We start from the raw sequence: 13,498 nt of genomic DNA, 5'->3' as shown, positions 1-13,498 counted from the left end.
ATCTTATCTTTTATGTGCATGCAGTTTCTATTACACAGGACACTAAAGTTACTTTTCCAAGTCTTGATGGTAGTATTCCCTTTGCCTTTCCGCTAACTCAATGCGAGATTTTGCCAAATCTTTGTTAAATGATGTTTTGGTGGCTTCAGCTGATTTCTCACGCAACACTGTTACATTTTTGTAGTACTCATTAGCATGACGCTGTGATCGGCATTCACTGCTGTACTTGTCCTTTCTCTCTGAGAGTATAGACTCTGTATGAGCTTCATAGTACGCCCTGTTATTCTCCTTCTTTCTACTCTTCCGTGCCGCTTCCTTCGAAGGCATTGCCACACCCAATATTGCCTCAGAGAAAACACACAAAGCAATAATAACCACAATACCCTTAGCTAACGCTATTTTGCTACGAATTATTTCTAATATCGCTCAAATACTTGAGGTAGATACGTTGTTTACAGCAAAGAAATGCGTTTACAAACGCAAGCAATATTAATTTTGCCGGTTAACTTTGCCAGAAATAAAAGATATAAGTCGCTAAATATATTCACTTACACGTACAAAGCTTCCCAATTGTGAACAGCTCGCTCTTCCTGCTCAAAATCAACTTCGAACTTTCAACCACGTGTATTCGAATATTTTACCGCGAAGATTATGATTACTCTATTTAGCGAGCATTCTTATTGAAACGGACGGCGCCATACATTGAAGCCATTTGTGGAGTTATTAACACTACCTGTAGTGAATCCAGGACGATGGCGACATTAAAGAACGATGAAAGGTAAGACCCTAGCGCAAGGATTGTATTTCTATCGGTGTAGGAAAGGTTTAATCTATAGACAAAGCGAGCCATTTTCATGCAAGAAGTAGGACTGTAGCTGTTGCCATCTTCCTGCTAGGCCTGGCTGAAGGCATCAGTTAGGGAGTCAGTCACTAGAAAATTCGATCAGATAGAATTTTTTTTTAAATTCGTGGAAACTCATAGGATGCATTTCGTGTCGTTTTGAAGGCGAAATCGTGCTTCACTTTTGTAATACAATACTGCTGAATCGCCGAGATGGTTTTGCAAGTCTGCTTTTGGTGCGTAATTTTTTGGCGGGAAATCGTGAACCTTGACGATCCCTACCATTAAGTACTACCGTACTTAATGATATTTTAAGCCACCCTAAAGAGAGTTCATTACAAACAAATCATCTTGTAAAAGTTCAACTTCAAGCAAGTCATCATGTAGAGAGTTCAGCGACTACATTACAAGTGACCAGGTAGAGAGTTCAGCTACATAACAAATCACTCTGTAGGAGAGTTCAGCTATGTAAAGTCACTCTGTAGAGAGCACATAACAAAGCACTCAGTAGGGAGTTCAGCTACATTACAAGTCACCCAGGAGAGAGAGCACAAGTAACCTGTGGGAGAGCTCGGCTACATTACAATTCTCCCCATAGAGAATTTATCTCCGTTACAAGTAACCCAGTGGAGAGCTCAGGTAAATAACAACTCTTCCTGTAGAGAATTCAGCTAAATTACAAGTCACCCAGTAGTGAGCTCAGCTATGTAACAATTAAGTCACCCTGTAGAGAGTTCAGCTACAACAATTCACCTAGCAGGGAGTTCCACAAAAGTATGGTACATGATATTATTTTATACTTAACTAGCTGAAGTTGAAATCCAAAAAAAAGTTTTTCTCTTCTTACAGTAAAACAATATAAATAATTAATAATTATACAACCAAGTACAGAATAATAATAAATGCGGTCAAGATTATGTCATAAATAATAATGAATAAATAAATAAAATAATGTTTGAGAAAACTACGAGGCCTAGAGACATGAGCTAAGCGGGGATAGATTTGCCTGTGAATAAATGCACAACTGTATAAGTACGTTTGTTTGTGCTGATGACTTGACCGTACATGTAATGCCCAGTACCACACCTTTGCTTAATTACAGATTGCTTGAAGGAGAAGATTAGTAAACCTCCTCAGAGTGATTGCAGGAGAGCCAGAGACCACCTTATATGTAAAGAACAAGATTATAAGTATGTTTAAATGTTTGTAACTGTGTATTTTGTATGCAGGATATGCGCTCCAGGCTGGGTCAGTGAACAACCAGCTGATGACCAGCTGATTACCAGCTGATTACCAGCTGATGCACTCATAAACAACCAGCACAGCATAATTCATACACAAATACTGACTGTATTTATTCCGTCTATGTTTTAGTGTTGGAACTAATAGTCTAAAAATTCTACCTTGGCTCAAATGAAAATAGACCACAGCCCCCAATAATGAATATTAGAGTCATTCATGGATTTGGGGTTCGTTTTGTCTCGTTATAGGAAGTTTTTTAAAATAGTTATTCCAATACTGAATAAAGACGGGGTTAGAATAGGTAGTATTGGAACACTATTTTTGCTGTGCAGCTGGTGAACAACAAGGTAATGAGTAGTTTCAATGTAATACTTGTATTGTACATCTTCATCCTTCGCCTGGCTTGCTATTTGGAATGGCTTAACTAGCTATTACTCTACTGTGAGTCTGCAATAAACAAGAAGATGCGTTGTTGCACATACAACAATGTGTAATAACTATCTCCTGTATGTTGTGCATGGCTGTATGTATAACGATCACTGTGCTAACTAGTGCCAATGCCACACCGCTGATATACTAGCACATCACAAGTGGCCTCTAGTTACAACAGAGTCTATAGTGCCATATTGGCTTGACTGGGATCATTTGTCAATAATATTATTGTGCCTTCACCACGTCCCTTGTTGTGCATGGCTTCACTTCACTGCTGAGTCACCTTCAGAGACATGTCACACCTACAATATAAACTTTCAATATAGCTAACTTAACTTAGTTTTTGTGTAAGTTGTGTTTTAGTATTGTGGTTTTCTGATGCCAGTTAAACTCCCTTGCCTGTGTACGTATGCATATCAGCATTGAAACCGGGTCACTACAACTGACCCAGATGACCAGCTGACCCGGATTTGACCCAGGTGTGACCTGGATTAATTAAAAGTAAGGCATGTGCCAAGAGCTAAGTTCTGAGTGCCGACTAGCACGTTAAGCACAAGGGTGCCTATATTTAATGATGTTAGTCAGTGGGCATGATTCCACATAAGTTTGCAGAAAGCAATACCGTATAGCCTAAATATTTCGAGGGGGGGGGGGGGGGGGGGGATTTTTGCTGATTTCGCGGTTTTGGGGGTTATCAGTGAAAATTTTAGCCTTGAAATATTTATACCTCCATGTAGTTTAATACATTTTGGGAGTGTATGCACATCCACGAAAATTTTATTTTTAGCAACCTTGCTCAACCTCGAAATATTTGCCCCTCGAAACATTTTGGTGTGCGTTTCCTGCAAGTGGGTGTGGCTTTGCACATACCTAACACACCATAATTAAAAAGGTATAACACATTCATGATATAAAGTGAGCGTGGCTCACGGGAAAAGCTGGCCTAGGCCGTATCCCATACAACAACAACAATACATTAGTGGGGCGTGGCTCCAAATAAGCCAGCAGACAGCTATGATCATGGTTTCGTCCATACCTGTAGACTTTAGTGTCACCGAACAATGGGCGTGGCTGTACGTATGGCTGCAGACAGTCGTCTGATAAATGGGTGTGGCTCACGAAGAAGCTGGGTTGTATCAAGACTTAACTATGACGTGTTTATACACTTCCATACCGTCCAACTAATTAATTTGCTTCGTACGTGATCCAGTCCGGGTCAGACCCGGATGATTTTTAAAGCTGGTCTGACCCGGATGACCCAGACAAAATGTGACCCTGTTGACCCGACCCGGTTTCAATGCTGATGCATATGTATCATTTCCACTGGCACACACACTGCTCTGAGTGGTTGTTATGGCACTGTTTATACTTTCCCAATGTGTAGGTTGCAACGTTGGTGTATGTACTTGGTTGTATGTGACCCAGTCCTAGATAAAAATTAATGATAAGTAAAAGTCATTCCCCAAAGCTGGCTTATTGCAGGTTTTGGGTTACTACAAAAAGGGGTGTACCAAAAACAGCCTAGCTGTGAAAGACTGCAGCCTCAAAAAAGCCAGGGTGAAAGTAAAGCAGCCAATGATGCTAACGTTAGCCCCATCATTGGAGCCATTTCTTGGCCACTACTTACAGTACTACTATGAAATAGTGACCACATTCCATGGAGGATGAAAGGCTGACCCGAGACACTCTGATGCAGCAGTCACACATGTATAGCTGTATGCTATAACAAAATAAAGTACTGAAGGTATCGAGTCAATAAAAAGTAGTGAAACAAGAGATATTATAGCATAGCTCAGTGGGAAAATCCCTGCTTGGTTGAACAAAAAAATGCCAATGCAGAGATTTTCCTTATACACTTACTAGTAGTAGTGGTAATAGCAGTAGTTACAGTTCTACATCTTCTTCTACCAATAACTTGGTGGTGACTACTAATAGAGTAGGAATCTGCTCTGTCATCTGATAGTCCATCATCAACACATCTGATAATGTTATTGTCTACTGCATAGTCTGGTTGATTAACTGTGAAATTTCTTTTGTGGTCGTAATTAAACCCTGTAATAAAATTATGTACAATAAATTAATTGTAAATTCCAGCTATTTACCCATTAATTTATCAGTAAGATTAGGCATTACTGTTATCATGTTAAACAAGTAACAGAAATGTTTGTAATCTCTTGTAGTGTCTAACTGAACTAGTAGAAGATTGATAATCCTCTGACATCTGATTCTTGAACTTTCTCCATTGACAATAAAACTCTCCACGTCACTAGGAATTTCTAAATGTTGTTTTAGAATTTTGATGGTCAGTTTACAGTTAGGTATTAAACTCTGATACAACAAGTTGTAGTATCTGATCAGAAGTGAAAACTCTGTTAAAGATAATAATACTATAATAGGTCAATTATAATTGTTATCTTACCAGGTTTTCTCATAATCACATCAATCACTTGTGGTCCATACAAACAGACTGGTTTACCAACTACTGTATGGTCAATAGTTGAGTGGTCTTTACTGACTAGTGGGACATTCATATCTACATTGTATATGGAAGTATGGCACAAATACTGTGACAGAATTTACAAAGGCAAGATGTAATTGTTCAAGTCAAATTTTCAAATACGTGACTGGATCTGTTCTTACACTAGCTTTTCCAAAATTACAAGTTTGACTAATCATAATTCCTATAATTGTTTAACCTATCACCATAAAATTACACCAACTGATATTAGTATGTAATGCAACCAAATTTCAAGCTGGTACCTTATTCACAACTCAAGTTATCAATTGACAGGTACACACAAGTGAGATGGCCTTTTGTAGATCCAGCTGCAGTCACATAATTACGTATTTGCAAAGCATTCAATAAAAGCAAGGTAAATATAATCTGTGCATACCAATTAAATAGCCAAGCTACTAAAACAGTATGTGGCTCTGGAAAAAGTTGCAAAATTAAAGATGGCAACCAAGAAATGGCTGCGATGATGTCAACAATGATGGAGTAACCATTAAACATCAGTTAACATCAGTGCAATTATTTTATTGGCCTTGATTTCACAGAATTTTTAATCCTGACTTTCTTGGGATTGCACGTTTTACAACTTGTCTGTTTTGGTGTGCATGTACACACTGTATGTAGAAAAATGTACTGTACTGCTAAAATGTCATCTTAAACATAATAATTATACAGAGTGCATATATCAATTCAAGAATTCTATGAAGTCACCACCTATATTATACAGTAGGACCTCGATTATCCGAACAGTAGTGGTGACTGTTCTATCAGAGTATTTTAACAGAGCTCTGTATATAAATGTATGGGCTTCAGTTATCCGAACAAATTCACTTATCTGAACACTTTTGTGATTCAGCTGACACAAAGGTGTTCGGATAATGGAGGTCCTACTGTACATACTAGATGATTATGACCAATACAAACTGCCAAGGGACCATGAAGATATTGTGAGGTTGATTTCTAACCAACACTATTCATGGGAAAGTGAGAACCTTCTTACGTACATTTACTCGTATCAAGAGTATAATGGTAGTGCATCATGTGTCCCTGCAGAAAGCTGGTATTCCACGTCAGTGTGTTATTATTAACAGAAGAACAACAACATGATTTTCAATTTGTATTTTGTCTTATAGGCTTAGCTATTGTCTGCTTCATTTTACAGAAATACTTTTGATATATCAATGATTAATTGATGCTTCCAATAACACACGGTATGGGATCACAGTTATCAGAATATTTTGGTGCAATTAAATATACATGTGACCATGTACTGAGCGAAAACCACCCGTTTTTGCAAAACTCTATTTTATTTTGCTATAAAATTATATTGGGTAAAAAAAATACATGTGCTACATAAAAATCGCTTTGGTATGTACTGAAACCAACCTCAAATCAATAAGACCTATAATACCAGCAGATTATCCAGACATTAATTTTAGGGTTTGCTAGAATTTAATTAGTGAATATTTTGGTGCCATGATGAAATTGTGGTTTCCACAAGGAGTTGCCATCACTAAGCACCATGGGAAGATACTTTGCCCAACCAAAGATGTGTCCAGTAATAAGAAAAGCTATATCATGCAATTACTACACAACTTGTGCTACAACTAAGACAATTCATGTAGGCTACTGTAGCTTATTCATGCATATGAAACGTATCTCACAAAAATTATGGAATAGTTTCATCACAAGGCTTCTGAATCATTTTCATTGGCTTCGCTAGTTAAAATGTAACTGGTTCATGTTTGCTACGGAGTGTTGTCACATCACATTTATAAAATTTTGATTTAAATTTTAGCAACAGCCTACGATAGGTGTAAGTTTTTTGCCCATATTATTTTACTTCAGGCCCTAAAATAACTTGCTATGTATATACAGTCAAACCTCTCTAATCTGACACCAGAATCCTCTTTAATCCAACCAAAAATGTTTTACACATACCAACACTTTTGGTATAGAAAACAACCTCTGTAATCTAACACCACTGTAGTCCATAATCTGATGCAAAATTTGATTCCCTAGACTTGGAAATACATTGTTTTCAATCTTTGTAATCCGACAGAGAATATCAGAAACATTAAAAAACAATCACAAAAAAATAAATTTTAAGCAATTTAACCAAAGCATTTATTCGGTTGACAAAAAACTTTCAGATTCTAAAATTAATTCATGTTAAAAGCAGTGTATGACCCATTTTACCTGCATAATCATAATTCTAGATATTGTACAATGTCGGATTACTTGATTTGATAATCCAACAACCTCTTTAATCCAGCAAAATTTATGGCTCACATTGATAAGTGTCAGATTATAGAGGTTTGACTGTAGTATATATGCAAAGCATCTTATACACCTATGCATTACAAAAATATGAATACTGACAATGGTCTTGTGGGTATATTACCTCCAACAAAACCACATCATTTAAATTTCACTGTCACTATTTATTGGAAAACATGAACACTAATGGTTGTTACGTGCATATAAGGCAATAACAATTCCAAGCACCATCTGTCAATAATTTGCTACCAAAAACTTACACTAAATATAATTTTATGCAATCCTTCGATATGTACAAGTAGCTAGAATTTCCAAGCTTGGTCCAAGGGGTTTAGCAATACCATTTTTCTGTATGTACAGCAGTGAAAATCTCATCAGTATGAAATGATTACATAGTACAAGCGTTCTAGCCATGCTTATGTCTCAGCATTGCTCTCATGCATTCTGGTAAATAAAACTAGTAACGCAGCCTTAATTACTTAGAAAACATGGAAGCCACCTCATACCATATAGCAGGAACTTTGGCGAATAGTAGGCTAAACAGTAGGCTAAACAGTAGGCTAAATTGCATTTCTGTAACAAATTCACCAAGTTTCCCCTGCCAAAGTTTTCCCCTATACTCTATATGGTAAAACATCAACAATTCCAAGAAACACCAAATACCAGCTGTTAACAATTTGTTCTACTCATTAGACTGTTATTATAGCCAGACTACATGGCTCCATCTGACAGTTGTACAAGATACCTGCTATCAACAGGTACACAGTAGGTATAAACATTGGACCCAGGACCATAGGACCCAACTTTTCTTAGTATATATTCATCACAGTACATGTATGTACCTCTATGAGTGCCTCTGAAAAGGGTCTGCTGCTAGGCCACTCATATTGTATGATGAACACGTCTATTATGTTGCCTAGCTGCATAAGTTCATAAACTTTATTAGAAAGAAATATAGCTTCAGTGAAGCAATCAAGTTAAACCACCAGTTCAACAAACACACTCCATTCATCATGTTGATCATGAAGTCGAGGGTCGAGGACTTGTAAGCCCTTGATTATTTGCTGGTGAGTGGCCTATGCCAATCATTTCAGAGTAGGCACTTACAATATAAATTCAGGCATAGACAATAGGTATAGGCATCATGTGAGTCACCGTGACAGAGATAGCATATGATCTGGCTATGTGAGACTTAACTGTGACTTACAAAGGTATCCAGAATACAAGTATAGAATGTATAAACATTTGCATACAAACTTTGCTTGGGCCTATTTGTAACTGACTTGTACTACTGTAGCTCCATATATTGTGTACACAGAACTATTTATGTATAGAACATTTACGTCTGTGAAAATGGCATCCAAACACTTGCTAAACTTAGTACCCTTTTAACTGCAACAATTTCACCAATGTTGGCCATGATATTGTAATTAATGATCCAGTAAAATGAAACCATATGAAACGAACCACCTTTACTAATTGCTGAGCATTATTAAGGTTTAATAGCCCACCTCATCATACCATAAACTCTTACAGTCACTTTATACACATGCTAGAATTATCAATAGTGCAATAACTACAATATTGATCAGTGAGTTACTTTAGGTGCTTGATAAATTATATTTGTGGATTTTTTACTACTTTAACATGGTGGGTCAGCAATGAAGCATAAATCTCATAGGCTATCCATATGAAGAAGTTAGCTACATGGAAAGGACATTACTGCATGTGCTTAATCACGGAACACTGTAATTTTCACAACTAACCTGCAACACTAATTCACAGTGTTAATTGTTTCATTACAACACTAAAATGTAGTGAGGTTAATGGGTGTCAAGACGTCAATGTAGCCTCAGAGCGTTCCCTTCCAAATATATGCACCATTTAATTCTCCATACTTAGGAGAAGTAACAACCTTAATGATGCATTTGAATTTTCTGATTTCCTTCTGCTATAGCTCATTTTAATCACTATTCTTTCCACTGAATTTGGTCTGGAATCTGAGTATCTATCACATGTTGCAGGCTGTTACACATTTAATTTTTATTACATACCCGCGAAATACCCAATACAAAATGTATGGGGAAATCTGCTATACCGTAGGCCATTTTGACACATTAAAATTTCCGTGAATTGGACTTCTTCTAGTATTACCATATACATGCAGAGAGTTGCTCTACACTTATCATACCTGGAAAGTTACTAAACAGACTTAAGGTAGGTGGTACACAATAATTAATTTAATTTTAATGTTTTTTCAGCCAGGACATGCCTGTTCCAGCTGGCATTTTTGCCATGAACAAAAGCATGGCAAATGTCTGCAAACTTCTTGATATGTGTGTAGATCTATAAAGTAGCATAAAATAAGTGACAGGAAATTAGCAGTGACACCGTTTTGCTTTTCATCATTAATCTTTATGTAAATTTTAGCTTTATAGCAAATCTTGTCGGCAGAGTAAGAAATCTATCATTATTGATGAGTATAGCTTACTAGGAGTGAGCGAGTCCTCGGACACACACGGCCTTTACTACCAATAATCATGCACAATACTGTTCATCACTTTCTTTCATTCCTAAATATGCCTATATCAAACTACTTTTCCATAGTTATATCCTTACAAGATTCTTCCCCTACTGAAGTAGTTAGCTACAGCATTTGATGAGGCCTTGATCCGGCACTTCATTCATCCAGGACAAATTAAACCTACCAGTACAGCTGAAAGAGTGACTGGCAAAGTAGCAAGCTTATTTAACGTGTAGCTATTGATTTACTTATTATTGCTTTACTAATTACAACACCAGACTGAATGCATCAAAATGATTACTTAACCCGTTCTGGCAACAGGGGCGGATTCAGGAGTTGGCAAGGGGAGGGGCACAAACAGGCTAAGTTGTAGGTGGTTGGGGAAAGCCAGATTCCCTTGTTAGTTGCTGCATTTTTGAAGCAGCAAATAATCACCACTTAGTAGTGTCTCACTGTTGATTTTTGACATTTTGGCTTTTGCAGATGGTTGTGGAGTCTTAAATGCTGTGTAAAAGGCTATAAACAGAGATTGACCAATTCAAGCACAGCCTAGCTCAATGTGTATATATGGTCTTGTGTATACTAAATATTGTATAATTATGTAAGTTTGTTTTTCTTTTGTAATTGACAGTAGCAATTGTACCCTTTTTTGTGCACCATACTCTTTTGAGGTCTGCACAACAATCAATAATAATAATAATAATAATAAATTTCTAAACAGCAATACGATAATTATTTTAGAGGCGCTTAGTATGCACGAAGGTGCTGGGAGCAATTTCACAGTTAATTTGACTTTAGTTTGCTTTTATTTTATTTATTTATTGTTACTGAGCAGGCAGCACTCAGTGCTGATTAGCTCAGGAAAAAATTAGCATAGTTACAATGATTACATTTGTAGAGAAGTTAGGACTTATAAATTTGCTGGATTTCATTAGTAAGTTGGTCAATGTTATCATGATCAATTAATCTGGGTGGTAAAGCGTTCCAATCACGAATTGATCTGAAATAAAAACTATGCTGGAGTATGTTGGTGGATGAAGTAGGAAGAATGTAACGTCTTGTCTAGTGGCTCTTTCCATTTCTAAATAGTAGGATGGGATAGATAAAGGGTACTCATTGTGGATGATTTTAAATAGTGTTTGTAACCTACATATCTTATGATGTACTTGGAGACTTGGCCAAGAAAGCTGTTGTAACATATTTGTGATTGAACTGTATCTACTAAAATCATTTAAAACCCATCTTGCAGCTCTACACTGCACTTTCTCTAACTGTTGGATATCAGCTTTGATTTCTGGTGAATTTGTAACAAATGCTACTAACTAATGTGCATATCGTTTTCATGAGTTAGCTAATGGATCTAGCCCTAACATAAAGGCATATCAAGAAGTTTGCGGAAATTTGCTACGTTTTTGCTCCAGCCTCACCGATTTGTTCACTATAAAGTGGATAAATTCTATTGTACAGACACTTTATACTCACGTATCTTTTTACTCCAAATACGGATTTCAGATTCGCAAGTAGCATGAGAAAGAGCAACTCATGGTGAACAGAATGATACTAAATGAAGCTCGGTACACAAAAAACCCGCTCGTCATTTTGACAATACAGGAACACAATTGGTTTCAATACATTTCCTATGGGGCATTTTCACTATTCTTATAGATTCGATCATATCTCGTGACATGTTTGGATTTTTCAGGATTCGCTGCTAGATTCTGGTAGCCTATTCTTGAGCGTTTCTAACAAGCCATAGTGAGCACTTCCAGCGTAAAGTATATCTCGTCAAAACGATGCTAAAGTCGGAGGTAAAATATGCGGGCAATTCGGAGCGAGATTAAAGCTGTGCTTTGGCACGGAGTTCGTCGAGTTAGGTTTGACAAGCAACGCACGGCCAATCTTTAACTATAAATAACTTCCCACACTTAATCCAGTGCTTTAAAACTATTTTATTAATGAAACACTGTATGTGTGCAAAAGTTCTAGTACACCAATACATCTGTCATGAACTGGCACTATGGAAGAATAGCCAATCTTTGACGCTCAGTGCAGTAGAGATGTCCCAAAACCTATAAAATGAAAAATCAGCAACAGTAAAGCCTTTAATAAATGAAATATAGCAAGTTGAATCAATTACAGCTGCTTAATTGCTTTGATCTTGATTGGACAAATCACCTAATTAGTCATGTCAGCTGGCCTGAAAGTTCCGTTTTTGAGCAAAACTTCTTCATACGTTTAGTATTTTAATCAGAAGTATGGTTCCTCCAAAAGGTGATGGGGGCATTTGCCCCAAATGCCCCATCCTTGATCCGCCATAGGGCAACCTGTTTTCAGATATTTGTGAGATTTAACTCGGACAGAAGTCTCCCAAGAAACGATGCGGATCCATGTATTTTACTTGTGCGACTGATAACTTAAAATATGCAGCTTTATAAATGCTTACTGTGTTGTGAAGCAGCACTAGTCCTCCTCATTCGTTGGCCGAGCAATATGGAGCAGTCCGGCGTTCCCTAGCTTCCGAGATCGCGCGAACTTCTACTCTTCGCCTTCTAGGCTCTGTTAAGTGAACTTTTCACTTTTTACTGATGTGAATACTCGCACGTTGTACTGTCGCAACCCTAGAAACAGCCTCGCCCATATACATACTGTCATGACATATTTATACGTGGATGGTTTTATTGCGCGCGCTCCTGCGCGTGCGAATTTTTTTTTTGGGCACACTTTGGACTTAAAAAATTTTCACGAAACATTTTTTCCGGATAATGTTGTGTACATAGCCCGGATACTGACATGTTGAAGCCGACTAGTTCGCAGGGCCAACAACAGAACAACGTCGTGTTCTCTGCCAGGCTGGCAGCAGCTAGAAAAGAAGGGCGAAAAAATTGTTTTAGAAGAACTCTTTTCTCCTGCCGTTTTTCAGAAATGCATGGACTCGCATGGACTGTCCTTGTTTCTCTCACTGGCTGCCTCATCAACTGATCTGTTAGTGACGTCTCGCATTACCTGGCAGCACAGAGCTATTCACAACTATTGGTGAAACTGATAATGTGAGTGTGAAGCAGCTTGTGTTTTATTCTTTGTGACACCACTGTGTGTAGTGTGTGTGTGTGTTCGCTATTTAGACTGCATGAGTGTATCCATTCACTGGACTGGCATATTTTTGGTTTTTGCACATTCTGTGGTTAAAATTTATTGAGTCTCACAAGTCAAGGGTCCTGAGGGAACCTACAGCCCACTACTAAATGCTGAATATGAGCAGTGGAGTATGCTATAGCTGTCTTAATAATTTCGCTGTGATTTATTATGTCCTACAACACTTATTCCTTACCCTGGTATATAGTAATGCTGTAGGGAATGCATATCAGCAATAGTTAACCAGTGATCAACTCACCAGTTGACAAGATATCCTTAGTGAGCTCAAGGAGCAAGCTATATATAGTATAGTCTTGTGTGGCAAGACCTTTACTTCTGGAGAAAGGCTTAGCTACCGATTAGAAATTTTTCAGCGTGTACTTAATTATAATCATTGCATCCCGCAGTACTGAAAACAAGTCCGTCCATGCTAGCTCAATTCCTGAGCTCACACTAAGGATGTCTTGAAGGATATTGTCAACTGGCAAGTCGATCACTGGTTAATTATTGCTGATATACATTCCCTACAGCATTA

At 37.6% G+C, this 13,498-nt stretch overlaps 1 protein-coding gene across 1 annotated transcript in view; it reads right to left on the bottom strand.

Moving 5' to 3' along the window:
• LOC136246939 (uncharacterized) overlaps positions 1 to 12,469 on the bottom strand; it is a 36,377-nt gene extending 23,908 nt beyond the window's left edge. Inside the window, exons 1-4 of the mRNA XM_066038544.1 lie at positions 12,275 to 12,469; positions 4,935 to 5,048; positions 4,618 to 4,884; positions 4,376 to 4,567 (exon numbers count right to left, since the gene is read on the bottom strand). Coding sequence (XP_065894616.1) covers positions 4,376 to 4,567; positions 4,618 to 4,884; positions 4,935 to 5,048; positions 12,275 to 12,305 — 604 coding nt within the window. The 5' untranslated portion in view covers positions 12,306 to 12,469. The remainder of the gene's footprint in view (positions 1 to 4,375; positions 4,568 to 4,617; positions 4,885 to 4,934; positions 5,049 to 12,274) is intronic.
• Positions 12,470 to 13,498: the final 1,029 nt, after the last annotated feature.

This window comes from Dysidea avara, chromosome 2, assembly GCF_963678975.1.
Source record: "Dysidea avara chromosome 2, odDysAvar1.4, whole genome shotgun sequence".
Lineage (NCBI taxonomy): Eukaryota > Metazoa > Porifera > Demospongiae > Dictyoceratida > Dysideidae > Dysidea > Dysidea avara.
The sequence above is the reverse complement of the archived record's forward strand: the minus strand, read 5'-3'. Positions and strand labels throughout refer to the sequence as shown.